Source organism: Asterias rubens, chromosome 19 (assembly GCF_902459465.1).
Source record: "Asterias rubens chromosome 19, eAstRub1.3, whole genome shotgun sequence".
In the NCBI taxonomy this organism is placed as follows: Eukaryota; Metazoa; Echinodermata; class Asteroidea; order Forcipulatida; family Asteriidae; genus Asterias; species Asterias rubens.
In genome coordinates, this window is record NC_047080.1 from 7,500,830 (window position 1) to 7,525,873 (window position 25,044).

The 25,044-nt window shown below is 36.9% G+C and overlaps 1 protein-coding gene across 1 annotated transcript in view; it reads right to left on the minus strand.

Moving 5' to 3' along the window:
- The window catches only part of LOC117303336 (myomegalin-like), a 56,444-nt gene that overhangs the window by 15,830 nt on the left and 15,570 nt on the right, over window positions 1-25,044 (minus strand). The window contains exons 8-24 of the mRNA XM_033787502.1: window positions 23,612-23,771; window positions 22,858-22,920; window positions 22,119-22,214; window positions 21,399-21,440; window positions 19,713-19,832; window positions 17,402-17,494; window positions 16,351-16,443; window positions 14,750-14,866; window positions 13,058-13,132; window positions 12,361-12,456; window positions 9,561-9,602; window positions 5,266-5,340; window positions 4,426-4,563; window positions 3,532-3,615; window positions 2,119-2,322; window positions 876-971; window positions 131-226 (exon numbers count right to left, since the gene is read on the minus strand). Of these exons, the coding sequence (XP_033643393.1) occupies window positions 131-226; window positions 876-971; window positions 2,119-2,322; window positions 3,532-3,615; window positions 4,426-4,563; window positions 5,266-5,340; window positions 9,561-9,602; window positions 12,361-12,456; window positions 13,058-13,132; window positions 14,750-14,866; window positions 16,351-16,443; window positions 17,402-17,494; window positions 19,713-19,832; window positions 21,399-21,440; window positions 22,119-22,214; window positions 22,858-22,920; window positions 23,612-23,771 (1,690 nt within the window). The remainder of the gene's footprint in view (window positions 1-130; window positions 227-875; window positions 972-2,118; window positions 2,323-3,531; window positions 3,616-4,425; window positions 4,564-5,265; window positions 5,341-9,560; window positions 9,603-12,360; window positions 12,457-13,057; window positions 13,133-14,749; window positions 14,867-16,350; window positions 16,444-17,401; window positions 17,495-19,712; window positions 19,833-21,398; window positions 21,441-22,118; window positions 22,215-22,857; window positions 22,921-23,611; window positions 23,772-25,044) is intronic.

Below are 25,044 nucleotides of genomic sequence, written 5' to 3' on the forward strand. Positions count from 1 at the left end.
CCTACGTGCACAATACTGACCATGTGCACACATGCTCAGAGCTGGAAAAAACGACCGTTATGTCTGCTGCCGCCAGCGTCTCCAAAGTCTCCCATTGATTGCGATTTAGTTTGATATCTGAGCTACTTACCTGTATGCTGTACTCCTTGTCATTCAGCTCTCTCTGTAGCTCCTTAATGACATTATTCTTATTGGCTGTCAGTCGATTCTGTCTGTCATGAAGCTCCTATCAAAATAAAACGAATAAACGTCAATAAAACAGGCACTGATGCATAGAACAGGGCCCAATGTACAGATCAAGCATGGATGCTACACCAACAATAGAATACGTATTGCAATAGGCCAAGATTTTGCACAGACAAGTTGTTGACCAGACTAGAAATCACTAATATCTGCTTTACCTACATGTACATGTAGATTTACATGTACCTATTTAGGAAGACACTCAATATCCTGTACCATTGACCGCTCTGCAACATGCAGACACTTTATTCGTATCTAACACGTCTAACAATGCTACATTACTAGGTACAATATTCCATTGAAATATACCAATGTGTCTATTAACTGGGTCCCACTTCATAGAGCTACTTATAAGCACAACTAGCTCAGCACAAAACATTTTAGCAAACCAAAGTAAAGGTTACCAGCCAAAATACCATGTCACGTGACTGGTTTCCTGCTTATTTTTGCTGAGCAGAAAGTTGTTAAGCAATTTTTTATGCTGACGCAACTCTATGCAATTAGGCCCCTACTCAGTGTTGTTGATAAAAAAAGACAAAACAACTGCCATTAATATTTAACAATATGCAAATGAGCTAATTACCTAAAACAACTGCCATGAATATTTACCGATATGCAAATGAGCTAATTACCTTGATTTGGTTATCCTTATCTTTGATTGTATCAAGTAGATCCTGAGTCGCCTTCTCATTGGCTGCTGCTGCCTCAGACCTTTCAGATAACACCTCCTAAAAAGTAACAAGTTTAAAGCAATAATATAGTAAAGGTTTGCGGTTAACACCATGTAATGATAATCTCTAAATGAGTCGGGTGGTTCTAGGAAGGTAAGATAAGGTAAGGATCACTTTATTTGCAACCATAAACGGGTTGGATTTGTTATAAAATATTAAAAGTTACAAATTGCATCACATAAACTTTAAAACCAATAATTAATCTATATTTACAAAGTTGTAACTGAGGTTAAAAAAGAAAATGCTGTTTTCCTCCAGAAGACGATCAGAGCATACTGATCGAGTTGAAACCAACGGTTCTTATCAGAACCATCCCTACTCATTTAGAGATTAATGTATCATTACATGGTGTTAGCGCAAACCTTTACTTATCGTATTTCCACCAAATCCTACCTAAGTTTGAAGCACATACACAACATTGGTAACTGTCAAAGACCAGAATCTTACAAGGTGCTACAATGTAGATATACTAATTGGTCTCATAATTAAACATACATAGAGAAGAGACCAAAAATGCACATTTGACCTACTTCCATTCAATCAAAAAGGTCAAAGTAAAGGTCATGACCTCAATTGGCATTTTAAAATGTTTCCCTTCTTAACATAGTATCGATGCTTCTAAAACAAAACATCATTTCTGTTTCATAATATTCAGATTCTTTTACAGAACAGAATTGTTTCAACAAAGTAACAACAAAACCATGTCTGGGCACGTGGTGATAATCATACAGAAATAAATGCTGTCCAAACAGAAGGTTAAATGAACTGGACACTATTGGTAATTACTCAAAATAATTGTTAATATGAAAACTTACTTGGTAACAAGCAATGGAGAGCTGTTGATAGTGTAAAACTTTGTGAGAAACGGCTCCCTCTTTTTTGAGAAAGAGGCAATTTCTCAATCAAATACTAAAAGACTTCACAAAGTTAAGCAGCAAGGGTGTTTTTTCCAGATTTCATTATTCTCTTGCATCTTCGATGACCAATCGGGTCCAAATTTTCACAGGTTTGTTATTTTATGCATATGTTAGGATACACCACGTGAGAACACTGGTCTTTGACAGTTAACAAAGTGTTTCCAGTGCCTTTGAGTCACCTATCCTGTGTGATGAAGCGCTACATATAAACTGTTACCATTACTTACCTCTAATATGTGATCTTTATCCTTAAGCCTCATCTTAAGTTGATGGATGAATTCATCTCTTTCTTTAGTAGCGTCTCCATCTGCTTGTCTCTTGGTATCTTGTAGATCATTTAATGTCTTCTCCTTACTCTCCAAAGATCTCTGCAGCTTCTTTATAATGCTGTCTTTCTCAGCCAAAGATCGACGCTGATTCTCATCAGAATCCTAAAAATAATAAAAATAATAATATCAAAGTCTTATATAAGAAAGATAGGTTATTGCAGTGACGAGTTCTGAGACCCAATGTAGCACCTTATAAGGAAGGGATAACAAGGTGTTACGGCATATACAGCAGCTACATGTACAGCCAGGAACACCGGGCGAACCCCTTCTCTCTTCGATAAGTGCACTGGGTTGATTTATATGTACATGCGTTACACAACACGAGCTGCCGTGGCGCTCCGAGGGCTTTTTCAAACACAGTATCAACCTCCACCCTCGCAGGTATCCATTATACCCCTGGGTATAGTGGTCTACTCTTAATTTAGTGTTCTAATGTTTGGAGTTACATGTAGGTATACTGACATTTTTCACTTAGTTTACATCAAAGGCTTTCCTTTCCCAAACATTGGCTTCTGGTGAATACGCCTCCATTCGTCAGGTTTAGTTTTGTTCATGTCGTTAAAGGAAGTGCCTATAATATACATATCCTGGGGTGTCGTGGCCAGGCAGACGAGAGCACTGAACTCAAGCTCTTGTGATTCTGTTCAGCAGAGTGTGGGTTTGGGAGTGTGACACTCGTGTCCCTGAGACACTTAACTATAATTGCTTCTCTCCACCCAAGGGTAAATGGGTACCTGTGAGGGCAGAGATGGTTCTTGTGATTGATTCAGCCCGTTAGCGCATACTTGTTGCTTAGGCTGTATACTCCCCAGGGAGCTGAGATGGTTTAAGGAATGATATAAGGCCCAGTGACCAGGGGTACTAATGTTGAAAGCGCTTCTAGACGCCCTGCGGGTGTGAAAAGCGCTATTATAAAAAAATTGTTATTATTGTTGTTATTATTATACATGAATGGTTGAACGAATGGAAGAATGACACCAGTCAAGTACATGTACAATACAAACACCATTGTCAGCGGTCTGCTAAGATTGTAATATGAATGCTTACTTTATGGGATTGAGTCTGTGACAGTGTTTGTCAGTGGTCTTGACTCAATTTCATAAAGCGGTTAAGCAGACAATTCTGCTTAGCAATTTTCTTTGCTAAGCAAGAAATGAACGAGGTACCAGTTGCAGCAATGGTAACTGTATGGTGTCCTGGCTAATAACCTATATTTGAGCAAAAGTTGTTCGTGCTAAGCAAGTTTTGTGCTTACAGGCTTTATGAAATATTGGTCCCTGCTAGGATTGTCATATGATTCCTTACATGTACCTTATTGGATTGGGTCTGTGAAGACAGCGATTCATCTAATTGCCTTGTCTTAGCTTCACGCTCCTTCAAATCACTCTGTAGTTGCTACAAATAGTAAGACAACAAAGAAATCAATGAACAAAGCAAACACATACACATCACATATTATAGTGCTAAAACATAACATGCAAAAGTTAAGGGTTGGGGTCATGCAATAAACGACAGATCCATGACTGTGCAGGGATTTGAATGGCCGGTTAACATGGCTAAAACTGAGTAACTGATCTTTTATTCCCATTCATAAATGCCCTTTTTGTTAAAAACATAATAATATTGGAAAACTTTTTGGTAAATTTCCAACTACTGTCAAGTCCTTGGAATCCGTTTTGGGAGGGTTCAAATTGCATGCGCCGCTCAATGGTTGTGTGTGACATGTACAGACCGATTTTAGATTGAGTACTATGCATTGATTGTTATGCGTAAATTGGCACCTACAAAAACTTGCCCACCAACATTTCTCATTGTGTGAATGGACATTACATCAAGAAACTGGTTATTTTATTGAATGACTCTAGGGAGTTGTTAAGCTACCCAGTATCGTGGGGGTATCATGGCCGAGACCATACGAAAACCAAACTCAAGCTCTGCCGTTCTGTTCAGCAGAGTGTGAGTTTGAGTCCCGGGAGGGCAGAGATGGTTCTTGTGATTGTAGCCGAGTAGGGCATATTTGTTGCTTAGGCTGTATACTCCCCAGGGAGCTGAGGTGGTTTAAGGAATGATTTAAAGCCCAGTGACCAGGGTTAATAGTGTTTGAAGTGCTTGACGTTTTTCGGGTGTCAAAAGCGCTATATAAAAACTGGTTGTTATTATTATTATTATTATTTTTATTATATTATGACAACAGTGATTCATTACATTGATCTTATCTTCATTATTCAGGACGGTGCTCTGAGCTCGTTCTAGATCTCTGTCACGATCTCGTAAGGCTGTTCTTAACTGCCGTACTTCAGCCTCTTTAGCATCTACTGCTCTCAGCTTATCTTCAAGTGCTTCCTGTAGGAATAATGGAAGCAAGAAACCAGTCAATCAGTATCAAGCCAATTGCCCTAATTAAGTACAGTTACACCTTGTGTTTAAAGGCACTAGCCACCATTGGTAATTACTCAAAATAATTGTCAGCATAAAAACTTACTTGGTAACGAGTAATAGAGGGCTGTTGACGTTGGAACTAAATGAAGTTGGACTGAAATGGGTTGTTCTGTATTCACCCTTGTTGTCTAGTTTTCAACACCATGCTAACAATCTGTGTAGGTTTGGTCTAATTATCTTGTCAAGATGATTTGTGGGGTCTTCAAACTAGGCCTACTTCAAACACTAATTTGTTGAATTTAACAGAATTTGAGTGAGATATATTGCTGTTGGTTTGTACAGTTTTTACTTTAATAACAGATGAGGTTTCAGGTTTAAACTAATCATTCTTTTCTATAAGTACTTACCCTGTATTTGGGTTGTTTATTATTTGACACCGAAATTTAACCTTGAAACCATTACATTGTAACATTATTGGCACTGGACACCTTTGGTAATTGTCAAATATTGTTCCCTTGCTTACATTAACCAACACATTGCTAACATCAACCGGCACAAGTAAATGTCAAATGTGCAGTCAGGAACAATTTACAGTTAAACAGCACTAGGAAATTGGTCAAGATTATTTACAAAGAAGTGGTTGAAAAGACCATAGATAGTTTATACCTCCACAGCTTTATCTCTCTGTTTGAGTCGTTCTCTCAATGTATGAATCAATGCACTGTTACCTCCATTATCATCCTTCAATCAAAACAAAACAAATCATTATTTCACTTAATAATAACAAAATAATAACATAGCACTTTATCTGTGAAAACATTCACAGGCACTGGTCTGAAAGGAAGAAAAGAAAAAAAAGTTCATGAAAAGGCCTGCTGAAAAAAAATGATGTGATGGGGTAAGCTGTTCCAGAGCAGCAGGGCAATACAGGAAAAGGCCCTTTCCCCGTAGCTGGCCAAGCACATACGAAGAACAAAGAGCCCGTTCCCTGATGACCTCAGACTTGGTCTTACAGAGGTTTATCAGATCTAGTCCATCATGTTTAGTCTATTAGATCTACATAGTCTATTGATCTAGTCTATCAGATCTAGTCTATTCATCTAGTTTATCAAATCTAGTCCATCATGTTTAGTCTATTAGATCTACATAGTCTATTGATCTAGTCTATCAGATCTAGTCTATTCATCTAGTTTATCAAATATAGTCCATCATGTTTAGTCTATCAGATCTAGTCTATTAGATCTACATAGTCTATTGATCTAGTCTATCAGATCTAGTCTATTCATCTAGTTTATCAGATCTAGTCCATCATGTTTAGTCTATTGAATCTAGTCTATTAGATCTTGTCTTTTAGATCTTGTCTATCAGATCTAGTTTATCAGATCTAGTCTATTGATCTAGTCGATCAAATCTAGTCTATTAGATCTAGTTTATCAGATCTAGTCTATTAGATCTAGTCTATTGATCTAGTCTATTGATCTAGTCTTTCAGATCTAGTTTATCAGATCTAGCCTATTGATCTAGTTGATCAAATCTAGTTTATCAGATCTAGTTTATCAGATCTAGTCTATTGATCTAGTCGATCAAATGTAGTCTTCTAATCTATTGATCTAGTCTTTCAGATCTAGTTTATCAGATCTAGCCTATTGATCTAGTCGATCAAATCTAGTTTATCAGATCTAGTTTATCAGATCTAGTTTATCAGATCTAGTTTATCAGATCTAGTCTATTGATCTAGTCGATCAAATCTAGTCTTCAAGTCTATTGATCTAGTCTTTCAGTTCTAGTTTATCAGATCTAGCCTATTGATCTAGTTGATCAAATCTAGTTTATCAGATCTAGTCTATTGATCTAGTCGATCAAATCTAGTCTTCTAGTCTATTGATTTAGTCTTTCAGATCTAGTTTATCAGATCTAGCCTATTGATCTAGTCGATCAAATCTAGTTAATCAGATCTAGTTTATCAGATCTAGTCTATTGATCTAGTTGATCAAATCTAGTCTTCTAGTCTTTCAGATCTAGTTTATCAGATCTAGCCTATTGATCTAGTTGATCAAATCTAGTTTATCAGATCTAGTTTATCAGATCTAGTCTATTGATCTAGTCGATCAAATCTAGTCTTCTAGTCTATTGATCTAGTCTTTCAGATCTAGTTTATCAGATCTAGCCTATTGATCTAGTTGATCAAATCTAGTTTATCAGATCTAGTTTATCAGATCTGGTCTATTGATCGAGTCGATCAAATCTAGTCTTCTAGTCTATTGATCTAGTCTTTCAGATCTAGTTTATCAGATCTAGCCTATTGATCTAGTCGATCAAATCTAGTTAATCAGATCTACTTTATCAGATCTAGTCTATTGATCTAGTCGATCAAATCTAGTTAATCAGATCTACTTTATCAGATCTAGTCTATTGATCTAGTCGATCAAATCTAGTCTTCTAGTCTATTGATCTAGTCTTTCAGATCTAGTTTATCAGATCTAGTCTATTGATCTAGTCGATCAAATCTAGTCTTCTAGTCTATTGATCTAGTCTTTCAGATCTAGTTTATCAGATCTAGCCTATTGATCTAGTCGATCAAATCTAGTTTATCAGATCTAGTTTATCAGATCTAGTCTATTGATCTAGTCGATCAAATCTAGTCTTCTAGTCTATTGATCTAGTCTTTCAGATCTAGTTTATCAGATCTAGCCTATTGATCTAGTCGATCAAATCTAGTTTATCAGATCTAGTCTATTGATCTAGTTGATCAAATCTAGTCTTCTAGACTTTTGATCTAGTTGATCAAATCTAGTCTTCTAGTCTATTGATCTAGTCTTTCAGATCTAGTTTATCAGATCTAGCCTATTGATCTAGTTGATCAAATCTAGTTTATCAGATCTAGTTTATCAGATCTAGTCTATTGATCTAGTCGATCAAATCTAGTCTTCTAGTCTATTGATCTAGTCTTTCAGATCTAGTTTATCAGATCTAGCCTATTGATCTAGTCGATCAAATCTAGTTTATCAGATCTAGTTTATCAGATCTAGTCTATTGATCTAGTTGATCAAATCTAGTCTTCTAGTCTATTGATCTAGTCTTTCAGATCTAGTTTATCAGATCTAGCCTATTGATCTAGTCGATCAAATCTAGTTTATCAGATCTAGTTTATCAGATCTAGTCTATTGATCTAGTCGATCAAATCTAGTCTTCTAGTCTATTGATCTAGTCTTTCAGATCTAGTTTATCAGATCTAGCCTATTGATCTAGTCGATCAAATCTAGTTTATCAGATCTAGTCTATTGATCTAGTTGATCAAATCTAGTCTTCTAGTCTTTTGATCTAGTTGATCAAATCTAGTCTTCTAGTCTATTGATCTAGTCTTTCAGATCTAGTTTATCAGATCTAGCCTATTGATCTAGTTGATCAAATCTAGTTTATCAGATCTAGTTTATCAGATCTAGTCTATTGATCTAGTCACTCAAATCTAGTCTTCTAGTCTATTGATCTAGTCTTTCAGATCTAGTTTATCAGATCTAGCCTATTGATCTAGTCGATCAAATCTAGTTTATCAGATCTAGTCTATTGATCTAGTTGATCAAATCTAGTCTTCTAGTCTATTGATCTAGTCTTTCAGATCTAGTTTATCAGATCTAGTCTATTGATCCAGTCGATCAAATCTAGTCTTCTAGTCTATTGATCTAGTCTTTCAGATCTAGTTTATCAGATCTAGCCTATTGATCTAGTCGATCAAATCTAGTTTATCAGATCTAGTCTATTGATCTAGTTGATCAAATCTAGTCTTCTAGTCTATTGATCTAGTCTTTCAGACCTAGTTTATCAGATCTAGTCTATTGATCTAGTCGATCAAATCTAGTCTTCTAGTCTATTGATCTAGTCTTTCAGATCTAGTTTATCAGATCTAGCCTATTGATCTAGTTGATAAAATCTAGTTTATCAGATCTAGTTTATCAGATCTAGTCTATTGATCTAGTCGATCAAATCTAGTCTTCTAGTCTATTGATCTAGTCTTTCAGATCTAGTTTATCAGATCCAGCCTATTGATCTAGTCTATCAAATCTAGTTAATCAGATCTAGTTTATCAGATCTAGTCTATTGATCTAGTCTTTCAGATCTAGTTTATCAGATCTAGCCTATTGATCTAGTCGATCAAATCTAGTTTATCAGATCTAGTCTATTGACCTAGTCTATTAGATCTAGTTTATCAGATCTAGTTTATCAGATCTAGTCCATCATGTTTAGTCTATTGGATCTGGTCCATCATATGTTTTATTCAACTTGCCTTGTGTATTGAAGCCATGTGGACTAATCCACAATTTATAGTTAGCTACTATATATCAATGCTTTATTTCATTACTCAGTATTTATAGTATCAATATGACAAACAACAACACTCAATTAATGAATGTGTTAGTTTGACTGTGTAACATAAAGATTTTGCTCGCAGCATTTTTGTGCGGGATGCGTTTGAAGTTGAGATACAATGGAGTATTTTCCTGCGAGACACAGTGTTTTTGCAAAACCAAAATACCAACATTTTTCCACGGAGCATTTTGAGTGAGATAAGGTTTTTACAAAATCGAGATACGTTTTTACATTGACAGCACAAAATGATCACTTAAACTACGGATTGCACATAGCGTCCTTGACGATGATAAACAATAGAAAAGTGCACGCATGTACACGCTGAGCACAACTCTCAGCCAACGACAGCCTTTCATGCATGCACCTTTCATCAAAGATGGTGGTCAATGATGTTAAGTGCAATCCATCTATATATTACATAAAGTCAATGATTTGCACAAGATTTAACTGTATCTACCTACATGTACATGTATTAGAGTGGTTAGTCACAGCATAAAGGTTACTCTATAATACAATGTTGAAAAAAGTTGCACAATCTCACAAAGCTATATGTAAACACATGAATGTACAATGAAGTTACAGATAAATGCACTTACATGTGTTGGTTTGTTAGCATCACGGGCAAGTTCCATGTACTCCTGCCAAATGCAGATATCATTAGGTTAATAGTTAGCATCATGCAAACATGCTTAGCAAGAATTGCTCCAGCTAAGTATTCAAGTCAGCAAGATACAGAGCTGCCAACATTTGCATCTTGCAATCAGGGAGATTTTGTACAAAGTCAAGGAGATATTTAGAATTACATTTAAAGGCAGTGGACACTATTGGCAATTACTCAAAATAATTATTAGCGTAAAACCTTTCTTGGTGATGAGTAATGGGGAGAGGTTGACGGAATAAAACATTGTGAGAAACGGCTCCCTCTGAAGTGCCATAGTTTTCGAGAAAGAAGTAATTTTCCACGAATTTGATTTAGAGACCTCAAGTTTAGAACTTGAGGTCTCGAAATCAACTATCTAAACGCACACAACTTCGCGTGACAAGGGTATTTTTTCTTTCATTATTATCTCGCAAGTTCGATGACCGATTGAGCTCAAATTTTCACAGGTTGGTTATTTTATGCATATGTTGGGATACACCAACTGTGAAGGCTAGTCTTTGACAATTACCAATAGTGTCCAGGGTCTTTAACATAATAGGGAGACAGCTTCCATAATTAGGAAGATTTTCAAGTTTGTTCATCAGCACATGGTAAGATTGGTTTATTTTCAGAATCAGGGAGAGTTGGCAGCCCTGAAGATATTGCAGAGAAAATCATTTGCAGAAATGCTTTGATTTGCTTAGCCTTTCTGCTTAATCACGATTCAATAAATTAGGGAATCAATGTGTGGTGAAGAGGTTTTCAACTAGTGGTTAAATCCCAACGAGGCCTGGTTCTTGATAATTTTACCGAGACGAAGTCGAGGTAAATTATCACGAACCAGGCCTCGGCAGGTTTAAACCACTAGTTGAACACACTTTGATTCCCATTCATAAATACATTTTCGGTCAAAAAAATCAAAACTTTTTGGTAAAAAAGTAAAATAAATGCAAAAATTATAATTGTTCGATGATTTCTTTCAACACAACACCCTTCCAGCTAAGAAATGGTAAAGCCCTCTGCCGCCCTCGGGTTATCAACTCCTTATAAGGGAATGCTGCGGCGTCGCGCGTATCGCGTGATGTGGCACAACTGTTTCAGCCGTTGCTCTCGACCAATAGGAATGAAGAAACTGTCTTGTAAGAACAGGTGCAAGCTCGCGTGTCACGCCCATGTTTCAACACTTTTTACTGGTCATAAACAAAGGTTTATACACACCCACGTGACGCGCTCTCCATGAATAGGAATAGCGAAACTGTCCGAGGTATTTACGAATATGATTTTTTAAATGGTAGAACAATATGGCTATTTGAAGGAGAATCTTATTTAAAATCATAAGTATGTATCCAACCAAATCTAAAGTTAGCTCTAACAACTGCATTGGTAAAAATTGTTATGATTAATAATCTATTTTTCAGGCGCAGCTTCATATACTCAATGTGAACAGGAGAGGTTGAAGAAAAGTCAAATCATAGAAAATTTACTTCTTATGGGAGTTGGTTATATTAGACAGCAAGCATGGAGTGTTAAAATCATATTGGACAAATTATATCGCATTCATCGTAACGGAGAGTTAGTAATGAGTTAAAAGATTAGCTAAGCCATTTGTTGCAGGTGAATTAAATTTAGTGGTGATTTTACTTGCTGGATTAAATGTTTTCTATCAACAATTTTAGGAGTGTCATCTCTTCATGTTTAAGAGAAGTCTACATTAATGCCTACATTTTGTGTATGACCTGCTTGCTCCCCTTCAACAGCGTATACATACATTAATTCATGCATCAGATAAGGTTTTTCAGTCAAAACAATCATCACGTTGATCATACATGTATGTTATGATTCTATAGCAGACCATTCTACACTCAGGAATAGGTCAAGACATCTCCAACAAATTCATTTCCAACTTCATTGCAAACAAGAATTTGCACTTGAACAATACACTGACGCCATAGCTCTAAACCCTGCACAACAGTCCTACAGCAGTTCACTTGAACATATTAATTTTGTGCTCAAATATTTCATTTGTATAATCCATCCCCATATCAATGCTAATAAACAGGTAAAATATTAGTTGTCTGAGAAACTTCACCCCAATGCCTTTGTTCACAAATCCTTTGGGTATACACTGGAAACAACAGTAAGCTTTCTAATGTACACATTGGCCAGGTATAGTTTTAGACATTCTGGGATTTAATACCACTGGTACTGATGTATGAGGTAACCAACCACCCATTATACAATACCCTTTAAGCCCAGACCCCTAAAGCAAATTACCACAACTGCAAACCCAAGCCCAATTGCTAAACACCTTTAAAAAATGTACATAAGCTGCCACCATTTTGACTGCTGCATTGTGTATTTCGTGTGAGGCAAGGTGCAATTTCTTTGTAAAGAGTACCAATTGATCAGTCAACACCACCAACTCCTTGACTACATCCTACTCAAACCTGGGCCCAATTTCATAAAGCCTGTAAGCACATTTTGCTTAGCAAAAATAGGTTTCCAGCCAGAACACCAAACAGTTACCATTGCTGTGACTGGTACCTCAGTCATTTCTTGCTCAGCACAGACAAAAATTTACTTAGCAGAAACTGGTTACCAGCCAAAAGTCTAAAACATTAACATTGTTGCGACTGGTGCCCAACCCTATTTTTGCTTAGCATAGAAATTTGCTAAGCAGAATTTTCTGCTTACCTTTATGAAACTGGGCTGTGATTGCATCTGATTGATGTATTTATTATTGACTTTATACCTACCTGTACCAAGCGATCCTTGTCTTGTAATCCTTTGGTTAATCTCTGGATGATCTTATCTTTATTCTGAAGCTGCTGCTGAGAATCTTCAAGCAAACCCTGTCAGTTAACAATCAAAAATGTGATCAGCAAATTGTACCATACATGTACACCCAAAACTTAATGTAGTAGCAGCAAAGGTGCATACACATCAACTTCAAAGTTTATAAGTGCTTTGAATATTCAAGAATTTAGCCAAGGGAAACTGACTGGGTATAATTATTTTTAAAAAGATTTGGGGTTGGAAAAAAAAAAAAATCTACTAGCCACAGGACTAGAAGTCTACCAAATGAACTATTTACTACATAACAGCATGGTACATGTATGTCTCTATGTCTTTTGTAGCCAGCAACATGGGAAACAAAGGCCCTCAGGCCACAGTTATTACATGTAGGTTAACTTTTTATTTCCTGGCATGTGTTGCTGGCTTTTTTGTATGTTCTAGTGTCATTTTCATTGTCTTGCTCTGTATTATTAGATTGTATTGTTGTCTGAATGCCGAATAAATAATAATAATAATAATAATAATAAAATAATATTTTTGAAGTCTACCTATTTTGTCAAATTTTATTTTGAGGGTGCCAGTCAGAAGCCAGCAGTGTACTCAAAATTGAAGTTAATGTCAGTGTGTTAGATAAAGATACTATGTAATTCAATGTACCTGGTAATGTTGCTCTACTCCATCAATCTTCTCATCAGTCTGTAACTTGGCATCCTGTAACTGACCTTTCAATTCCTGTCAAGTGTCAAGGGTCAAACAATGTCTTCATAAGTAATCTTAAAAACACTTGCTCCGGGCATGATATTTGGACTTTGGAAAAAAGTGGGACCATTTTATTAAAATACAAGGCCTGTACACATGGTGTACATGTACATGTACTTGTAGGTGTTAATATACTTTTCAGGCCTTAATAATAAAATAATTCGGATTTTTCCAAGGGCAAACATAATCTGAAAATAGACTAAAGTAGGAAGAATATCATGCCTGTGTTAAATAAACACTCACTACATTTTAACATTTAAAATCTGCTATTTCAAACAACTCGGGCCTGGCATTTCATTTTTGAGAGGGCAAGGCCTTTTTTTATTTTACACAGGGCACTTCCATTGGAAAATCTTTAAGTTTATGGGGTAAATTTGGAGTAGCACCTAGGCCAAGACCTGGGAAACAGATGTGTGATGCTAAAATAAACCTTGCAATTTATTCTTTCTTATATTGTGTTGACTTTGAGCTGCTGGCTGGGTCGTGGGGTGGTGCAATTTATCAAGCTACTGTGAGCGGCACATCGTAGTGAAAGAGTAAATAATCTGCTTATCAACAGAGTCATCACTCTACTTGCGCCAGTTTAGCAGTTGCTAGGTCTGGGTGACTTGTGAAATGTACTACTGGACTAGTTGCGCCTCAAACAGTCGCGACTTTGACACTAGTCATGTCTAATTTTTAATTCCCAATATGCAATGCTGCAAAATGTTTGCCACAGGCACATTAGTAAAACTCGTGCTCAAAAGATTGAAAGATTGTGTCACTGATGTCTGATTGTGTTTCATAAGTAAATTATTTTGTCGTGAATAGTTGTGAGCGACACAATTGGTTCACCAAATAAGGCCAAATATAATAAAAAAAAACAATTGATCGTCCAGATTTTTCAAAAATGAGGAGGATGAGGGCCTTATTATTTACTATTTACTGTTTTTTTCCAAGTTGGTTGCCAAGTATTCCAATTTCAGCAGGCAACCAAATCTTCAGTTTGAAATCGCCGCTAACTTCCTCTGTTTGTTGCATTAGGCCCCAGGTTAACCGGGATTATTACAATAAGGCCAAATAAAAAAACATACCAGTTGATCGCCAGAATTTTTCAAAAAAGAGGAGGATGAGGGCCTTTTTATGTATTATTTAGGGCTTACTATTTTTTTTTCAAGATGGCCGCTTATTATTTCAAACCAAACAGGCCACCAATTCTTCAGTTTGAACCCATTGCAAACTTATTTTATACCTATTTGTTGCATGAGGACCTGTGTTAACACTATAAACAGGTTCACGTGTTCAAGAGCATCACGTTAGATGCGGGAAAGCTCCTAGGCCAGTCCTTTTGAAAAGATGTATTAAAAAAAAAATCTAAAAAATAACAAGTAGTAAAAAAAAGGATGCGGCCCCAAAAAAGGATGCGGGCAGGGACGATCAACTGGTATTTTTTTTTATTTGGCCTAAGTAGTCAAAACTTTTTTTGTAGTAGTTGTGGCGGCCTGATTAACCGAGTAGTTGAAAAACGGTAGTCGCGACTACGACACTAGTTGCACAGGCTTAGCATTTAGCATGTTAGACATTTCTCTATATAAATACTTGAAATCAGACCTTGATAGTCAATTCTCTCTGCTCTAGAAGATCATTAAGGTGTTGTTCAGCTTCATTCCCATCTAGCCTCAGTCTACCCAGCTCATCCTGCTTCCTAGTCAAACTCTTTTGAAGTCGCTGATGTAAATGGACAAATAATAAGGGTATTGTGACTCTGGGGATATTGACAAATCATCTTATAAGGAACTGAACACTATTTGTAATAACTCAAAATAGTTGTTAGCATAAAAATGTACTTTGTAACGAGCAATGGAGAGCTGCTAATAGTATTTAAACAAGTTGAGAAACAGCTCCCTCTAATGTAACATACTGTAGTTTTGTATTAAGAGATAATTTCTCACTCAAATATTAAAAGACTTTAGGGCTTAAGCCTTTTATGAGGCATCTGAAAGAACACAAATTTGTACAATGAGGGTGTTTTTTCTTTCATTATTCCCATGCAAATTTGATGACCAATTGAGTCCAGATTTGTTATTTTGAATACTGGTCTTTGCAATTACCAAAGGTAATTTACATCATTCTCTAGATCTTATTTACCTCATTCTCTAGTTGTTCATTATGAGTATCTTATTTACCTCATTCTCTAGTTGTTTACCATCAACATCTTGTTTTCCTAATTCTCAAGTTGTTTATTATGAATACCTTATTTACCCCATTTTCTAGTTGTTCGTTATGAATATCTTATTTACCTCATTCTCTAGTTGTTCATTATGAGTATCTTATTTACCTCATTCTCTAGTTGTTCATTATGAGTATCTTATTTACCCCATTCTCTAGTTGTTCATTATGAGTATCTTATTTACCTCATTCTCTAGTTATTCACTATGAATATCTTATTTACCCCATTCTCTAGTTGTTCATTATGAGTATCTTATTTACCCCATTCTCTAGTTGTTCATTATGAGTATCTTATTTACCCCATTCTCTAGTTGTTCATTATGAGTATCTTATTTACCCCATTCTCTACTTGTTCATTATGAGTATCTTATTTACCCCATTCTCTAGTTGTTCATTATGAGTATCTTATTTACCTCATTCTCTAGTTATTCATTATGAATATCTTATTTACCCCATTCTCTAGTTGTTCATTATGAGTATCTTATTTACCCCATTCTCTAGTTGTTCATTATGAGTATCTTATTTACCCCATTCTCTAGTTGTTCATTATGAGTATCTTATTTACCTCATTCTCTAGTTATTCATTATGAATATCTTATTTACCCCATTTTCTAGTTGTTCATTATGAGTATCTTATTTACCTCATTCTCTTGTTGTTCATTATGAATATCTTATTTACCCCATTTTCTAGTTGTTCATTATGAGTATCTTATTTACCTCATTCTCTAGTTATTCACTATGAATATCTTATTTACCTCATTCTCTAGTTGTTCATTATGAGTATCTTATTTACCCCATTCTCTAGTTGTTCATTATGAGTATCTTATTTACCTCATTCTCTAGTTGTTCATTATGAGTATCTTATTTACCTCATTCTCTAGTATTTCACTATGAATATCTTATTTACCTCATTCTCTAGTTGTTCACTATGAATATCTTATTTACCTCATTCTCTAGTTGTTCATTATGAATATCCTATTTACCTCATTCTCTAGTTGTTTACCATGAACAGTTGATTTCAACTCTGACACCTTGCCTTCCATATCTGACATTGCTGCTTGGTATTGTTCCATACCCTGTTATCCAAAACAAAACAACATCAGTCTAACATAACACCATTCCGTCTTGTTAACTAGTGTTATATGCACAATCTGTACCTTAAGGATTGGGCTTGTGGGGTTCTACTATTGTTCTACAATTCAATTTTCTAAAGAATTCCTCTGTTGGGTCCAAGTTGAAGGAAGACAAACTTTGTGGGGTCTATTGTGTAGAAGACCCCACAAGGGCACTTCCGCAAACCCACACCACCAAGCACGCAAAGCTGTTAAAGTTTACACTGAAAATCTATTTGAAATATAACTGAAACTACAAACCAAACCCAGTAGCGTGTCATGGGCTGGCTGGTAAGAGCACTGGATTCAAGCTCCAGGTGTTTGATCAGTTGAGAATGGGTTTGAGTCCTGGTCGGGACTGTTGTGTCCTCAAGCAAGACACTTAAAGGCAGTGGACACATTTGGTAATTACTCAAAATAATTATTAGCATAAAACCTTTCTTGGTAACAAGTAATGGGGAGAGGTTGATAGTATAAAACATGAGAAACAGCCCCCTCTGAAATGACGTAGTTTTTGAGAAAGAAGTAATTTTCAAAGAATTTGATTTCGAGACCTCAGGTTTAGAATTTGAGGTCTCGAAATCAACCATCTTAACGCACATAACTTCGTGTGGGAAGGGTGTTTTTTCTTTCATTATTATCTCGCAACTTCAATGACCAATCGAGCTCAAACTTTCACAGGTTTGGTATTTTATGCATATGTTGAGATATACCAAGTAAGAATACTGGTCTTTGACAATTATCAATAGTGTCCAGTGTCTTTAACCATGAATGCTTCTGATGGAGGATACCCCCATCTGGGTGATTGCAGCTCACACCTTGAAGTGGCTTCCAGGCTTTGTGTGTCTGGCGACTTGCAAAAGAAAAAACAATAACAAATCCAATTCAAATCTCCTGAATGTAAACGGCCTTTTATACATACCTCAAATTTGTTTTTCTGTGCTTTATGCATGGCTTCTCTTGCCTGCACGAGGGCGCCCTCACGGTCATCAGCTTGATCACACAGCAGTCGAATCTGAAGATAACAACACATGCCTTCCAGTAAGCCTTCATAATTGTTAGTACAACTATATGAAGAAAACAAGGTTTTCCAATGTCTATTTTTTGTGTTTATTGAGTACAAAATATATCAAACGACATGGATCTACGTGCGAGTTGTATAAAACAAATAAGAAATGCATTCTGTTTGTGCATTGTCACAGATTAACCAGTCAGTGATCATATTCACTTTCTTAAAAACAAAGCATGCTTGATAAAATTATTTAACGAGTAAAATTTTGAAATGAGGCACTGGTAACAGCACTTAATATGACATTTTGACTGCTAAACTCGCTTTAGCCTTTCAACATTTCTCTATGCTAAAGTGACTTTCTATGCTCAACAACCATCTGCAAACTGAGCTCAGATTCTAATAATCACCAGCTACTTGTCACAGGTCTGTATGCTTTGTTTTTGAAAGGGCAAGGGCACCAAGGCGTTTTCTCCTTAGTAAAGGGCACCCTATGAGGAAATTGTAAATTTCTACTGAAGCATTTTAGGGCACCAAGGCAATGACCAGGGGGCATCGAGGCAATCGCATGAAGTATCAGGCCTGTAGTCAGAGCATTGACACAGCTCCAATAGTCCCATTGACTAACCTCTATATCTTTAGCTCGAATGGCTTCAGTCAAACCTTGTATGTCCCATTGACTAACCTCTTTATCTTTAGCTCGAATGGCTTCAGTCAAACCTTGTATGTCCCATTGACTAACCTCTATATCTTTAGCTCGAATGGCTTCAGTCAAACCTTGTATGTCCCATTGACAAACCTCTATATCTTTAGCTCGAATGGTTTCAGTCAAACCTTGTATGTCCCATTGACTAACCTCTTTATCTTTAGCTCGAATGGCTTCAGTCAAACCTTGTATGTCCCATTGACTAACCTCTACATCTTTAGCTCGAATGGCTTCAGTCAAACCTTGTATGTCCCATTGACAAACCTCTATATCTTTAGCTCGAATGGTTTCAGTCAAACCTTGTATGTCCCATTGACTAACCTCTTTATCTTTAGCTCGAATGGCTTCAGTCAAACCTTGTATGTCCCATTGACTAACCTCTACATCTTTAGCTCGAATGGCTTCAGTCAAACCTTGTATGTCCCATTGACTAACCTCTTTATCTTTAGCTCGAATGGCTTCAGTCAAACCTTGTATGTCCCATTGACTAACCTCTTTATCTTTAGCTCGAATGGTTTCAGTCAAACCTTGTATGTCCCATTGACTAACCTCTACATCTTTAGCTCGAATGGCTTCAGTCAAACCTTGTATGTCCCATTGACTAACCTCTATATCTTTAGCTCGAATGGCTTCAGTCAAACCTTGTATGTCCCATTGACTAACCTCTATATCTTTAGCTCGAATGGCTTCAGTCAAACCTTGTATGTCCCATTGACTAACCTCTATATCTTTAGCTCGAATGGCTTCAGTCAAACCTTGTATGTCCCATTGACTAACCTCTTGATCTTTAGCTCGAATGGCTTCAGTCAAACCTTGTATGTCCCATTGACTTACCTCTTTATCTTTAGCTTGAATGGTTTCAGTCAAACCTTGTATGTCCCATTGACTAACCTCTACATCTTTAGCTCGAATGGCTTCAGTCAAACCTTGTATGTCCCATTGACTAACCTCTTTATCTTTAGCTCGAATGGCTTCAGTCAAACCTTGTATGTCCCATTGACTAACCTCTTTATCTTTAGCTCGAATGGTTTCAGTCAAACCTTGTATGTCCCATTGACTAACCTCTTTATCTTTAGCTCGAATGGTTTCAGTCAAACCTTGTATGTCCCATTGACTAACCTCTTTATCTTTAGCTCGAATGGCTTCAGTCAAACCTTGTATGTCCCATTGACTAACCTCTTTATCTTTAGCTCGAATGGCTTCAGTCAAACCTTGTATGTCCCATTGACTAACCTCTTTATCTTTAGCTCGAATGGCTTCAGTCAAACCTTGTATGTCCCATTGACTAACCTCTACATCTTTAGCTCGAATGGCTTCAGTCAAACCTTGTATGTCCCATTGACTAACCTCTATATCTTTAGCTCGAATGGCTTCAGTCAAACCTTGTATGTCCCATTGACTAACCTCTATATCTTTAGCTCGAATGGCTTCAGTCAAACGTTGTATGTCCCATTGACTAACCTCTTTATCTTTAGCTCGAATGGCTTCAGTCAAACCTTGTATGTCCCATTGACTAACCTCTTTATCTTTAGCTCGAATGGCTTCAGTCAAACCCTGTATGGCTTTGTCTCTCTTCATGGTGTTACTCTCCAAGTTCTTCAATTCCCTTTCCTTGTCCACGACCTCATCTTCTAAGTTCTACATGTTGGGAATAAAAAGCAAGTCTCATTTGGGATTACAGTACCTACCTGATTGTGTGGGTTTTTCCCCATTACCATCTAAAACTACATGTAGACATTTCTTCTTGTTTCCTATTCATACTGTTAATGGTGCTAATTGTGCTGTTGGATGTGTAATAAACTAAATAAATAAATTATAGTATTGAAGTTGTACATTCAATCTCTCACTCTTCTCTGGTATGCTTATATACCTTGGCGAGTTTAGAGTTCATGCATTAGGCCTAAAAAAAAAAAAAATATGTTGGATTGCCCTATCCCGACCGACCGTAAAATGAGGAAAATCTCGGTCGCGTTTTTTTTTTCTTTTTTTTTTTTCCGTTTGGGTTTTCCCTTTTTTTTAACTTCAGAATTGTGATTTCATGAATGTTTTATGCTCAAAAACTGGTAGATTTGACACAAATATTTATTTTCGGCCGACTACTTAATACTGTCGACAATAATAATTATCCAGTGCAACCATGGTGCAACACAGACGTGGTATTCAACGTTCACAAAAGCACAACAGAGATCGATTTCCCTCTCACACATATCAAACCGCACGCCCGTTTATCCGACGTCACGATTTCACAAGGAACCAGTCTAACAATTCGTTGAACAACAGAGGGCGCTGTTGCCAGTAATGCCCTTATATGGTATCGCTTGTTTATTGAATGGACGAAAAAACATGGTGAATGAAATGACTCTCGGAAATAGTTTTGGAAGGATTTTGCCAAAATAAAGATGCAAAAAGAGCGCTTGAAGCGAGATATAAGATGAAATGCCTTGCTTGTTTGACAAACAGATCTTTCATGAAATGTTTATGCAATTTACGTAGGGCATTCTTTGACATCTCTCAAAAAAAAATTTAAAAAATCAATAAATATCCCGACCGACCGACCCAAGCAAAAAATCGGGTGAAAGGGCAATCCAACATTTTTTTTTTTTTTGCCTTATGATTTGTCAAAACAATATCACATGGTAAAGGTTCACCAGTCTTAAAGATTGGGTCTCGAATGCTCATTTAAAACTGACAGGGTTATGGCCATGTGATAAAGGACTTTATCACAGCAAGACAGAGTCACCATAGTTTTATTCCCATTCATAAATGCCCTTTTGAGAAAAAGCGTAAAAATGTTGGGAAACCTGTATAACTTTTCTGTAAATTTGTAATTCTTCCCCAGGATCCAATTTGCGAAGGGTAAAAACGCATATGGCACTGAACAACTGTGCAGACGTGACCGCACTATTAGATTACACATTGATTACCAGTTTGTATTGATTGTGTTGTACACCTGTTTATACCACACTTAAAACATAGCCACGTAATCTCTTCTCGACCAATCAGAATGGATAAACTGTCCCGGATGACTATGAATCAATAATAAAGATATGTATAGTAATACTTGTTTAAATCCGATGGGCTGATACGCATTCAGCACTCATCTAGCCATACTTGTGTTGGCGCACAAGCATACTCAGGCACTAACAACACCTAGTGAAATATATTAGAAACCAAAGATACAAAATAAATAATGTAGTTTAGTACCTTTTTTTGATGATCTGCTTTCCTGAGAGAGTTTTGAACATCCTGATCAGAAAAAAAATAGAAAGTATTCAAAATCATTTTGACTAATTGGGAAAGCATGCATCATGCAAAACCTTACTGCGATCATTTACAAACAAAACAATCAAACATGAAAGGGAGTCTAAGAAAGGAATCAATAGAAGGCATCTGAAAATTGTGGTGTGTCATGGCCTAGCAGTTAAGAGCAACGGACTCAAGATCTGGTGTTTCTGATCAGCAGAGTGTGATTCGAGTCCCAGTCGTGACACCTGTGTCCTAAGTAAGACACTTATGTATGATGCTTCGTCCTCCTATCTTTTGTTGGCATGTGCAATTCAGTTTTTAACTGCAATACATGTTTTAATAAACCATTTTTGAATTGAATTGAATTCGGATGCGATGTAAAGCCATTGGTACCGTGTGTTGTATAATGCATGTAAAAGAACCCAGTGAAAGGGGTTTGCCCGGGTTCCTGGTCCGATTGGCAGCATACTGAGCCACAGCACCTTGTAAACCATTACATGGTGCTATAAAGGAATAGGTCTCATAGCTCAAAACGTAGTCCCACATACCATGCAGGACAATACTGTATGTTGAAACGCCCCGAGTGACGAATATGCGCACTATATAAGAAGCCACTATTATCGTTATTATTTGTTTATGTCATTGATACGCAACACACTGCAATACCCATCATCATACCTTGATATCCTTGTCTTTATTCTTCAACTCTTGCTGCATATGTTCTGAAGAAGTCTCAAGATCTTTCAGTCGTCTTTCCTGTTCCTTGTAAGCTTCCTGACAGAGGACACAAAAACCAAAATGTACATCAGTTGAAATATGCAATATCTGAAAAACTTCTCTCTGTTTAGGGAAAGTTGTAAAATATCATGAAATGCAGCTGACCCTGGCCCAAACACTAAAAGCAACCTACAGAGCCCAATAAGGTTTATCGCGATTCAGAAACGCAATGCATTGTGGGAAGGAATATGGGGCGGTTTCTATGCAGCTTCTACGACTCGCGCACGCAACGCCTATACCTTTGTGTGGGTTCAACAGCGCCCTCTCTTGATATTTTGCTATTCGCGATAAACCTTATGTCATAGAACGGCTAAAGCAGAACATTTTGTTTTAACAAATTCTGCTAAGCGAAACTAAGCAGGACATCAGTTTACATTTGTGTATTTTTTAGCTGGTAACCATATCCTTAGTTACATGTCTGTTGTGTTGTCAGTAAGCCTTCAATAAGACTCTGCTACATGTAGGTTCTAACTGTCGGGCCATTTACAATTTCTTTTGCATTTATACCATAGCTATGCATAGGTTCTTTTGGTTGGCAAGCAGTTTGCAACAGCTAATTCTATTTTATAACTTCTACCAAAGAAGTGAGTAACAATTACTGAATGTGAATTACTAGATTGATATGCTCCCCTGTACTTGCCTCATATTGTCTGTCTCTCTCCCTGCCATCAACTTTCTCTCTGTCCAAGTCATCTTTGATTCCCTGTAAATAATATTCAAGAGTAAATACATCCACATAGTACATGTACAAGCCACTCATTGAAAACACAGAGAAGAATACCCATCACCGTGGTCAAGTGGTTAGACTGCAGGGCTTGCAATCACAAGGTTGTGGGTTCGAATCCCCCAGCTAACCGCTGATTCCACAATGACTAGAATAAATATTGTCGTCTAGTTACTGAATCACAACTTCTTGATTTGCATAATTCATAATCATAGACGCTAAACCAATATTTGTATGAGAGAGATTGGCTGTTGCCAGCTTGGTGTTTATATCCCTTTGTGGGAGTTTGGCGAGTTCCCTTGATGGGAAAATCATTCAAACAACAAACAAAGAAGATCAATGTAAGGTTTGAGGGTCTGGGCCCAATGTCATAGAGCTGCTTAAAAAGCACAACAAGCAGACGCTATTTACAATATGCTTACCAGAATAAGGTTACCAGCCAAATAGCATTTCATTTAAGACTTGTATCCTGCCTCTTTTTGCTCAGCAGAAATTTTCTAAGCAATGTTTTCTGCTGAAGCACCTCCATGAAATTGGGTCGTGCAAAGCGATTGAAATTGAAACTTGTGAAAGTTACTGAGTAAACAGTGCTTAACACACATCGATATAAAACATGTAGGTAAAACATTGTTACTGAATTGGTCAATCCTTGCCACGTTTCCTACATTACCTGTAGCTGAGCATTCTTATTCTCTAGTGTCCTAGCTAGTTGTTGTAGTTCTTGTTGAAGTGGTTCCATCTTCTCTTCAATGCCATACTGCTTCTCTGCTTCTAGCTGGGTTATCATGTCATCTTTCAATCGAACGGCAACATTTAAATCTTCAATTTGTCTGCAGTAGATATCATAATGGGTGTATACAAAAAATGTTTTTAGGATTCAAAAGTAAAAGAGAAAGTATACCTGTTCAGTAAATAATGAGCATACTGAGTTCTGATACAGCCCTTAATCACACCCAATGGGCATATCAAAGCACACAGTATTCACAGCTACATGTACACTTTGAAGTATGAGACCTACATGTATTTTTGTTACAAAGCACCATGTATAGGTTTAAAGTGCAGTGGTGCAATATGCTGCCAATTAGTTCTGGGCGAATAGTGAAATTTGGTATTCAGTTAACCGCGGCTGGCCAACTATCCGAAGTTAACCGGATATTCAGATTTTTTTTTCCCCAGTACTTTGTGCTTAATAGTGAGCGCCACGACCGCTAGAGGGCGCTGTTTTGTGTTTTTTTTCGCTAGAGGGCGCTAATCGTTTGTGGTTGTTCGTTAGTGATTGAAATCTTGTGACCATGTGTAAGGAAACCGTGTGGCGTATGGGCGGATTGATATTAGTTGAAGACAGTGTCACTCGGTTCATTCATAAAAATAACCGGATCTAATTTAAAGATGGCGATTCGCTTTTTCTTTTGATATCGTGATTGACTCTACGTTGTGTAGAAGGAAAACTTTTGAAATCTTTCAACAAAATGTCGGAAATGTCATTGTTTTAACTCTTTACGGAGGTGAGCATAGTTAAATACTTATTTTATGATGTTTTATGCTGTCTTAATAGAAGTTTCATAAGGATTCAGACAACACTCCTATCGGTCGTCGCCCGACGATCCCGGATAATAGGAATCCGGTTTCTTGGTTGTAATTAGAGGACTGTCCGGTTTGTTAAAAGGTATCTGCGCCCCTTACGGATATCCGGTTAGGTCAAAAAAACGGTATTCACGGTTACGGTTAGGAAAAACTATTCGCCATTAACCGGATATTCAAATTATTGGCCAAGGCCAACAGTGCAAATCAAACCAGGAACACTGGGGTGAACCCCTTCTCTTTATGATGAAAGCACTGGGTTCTTTTACATGCATTACACAACAGACTGGACCTACATGTACAGATTTAGGTACCATCCCAAAGACGCAGCAAACTATGTTACGAACTTTAAAACAATCTCGCTTTGGGAATTTATCATCGTATTACTCATTTATTGCGACAAGGAACAATTTTTGGACTCCCCTATGCTTAAAAAGCAAATTTGCCACAGTCAGAGAACTTATAAATTCGGAACTGAAAAGAAAAGACGAATTTTCAAAGTTGGAAAGATGGAGAATCTCA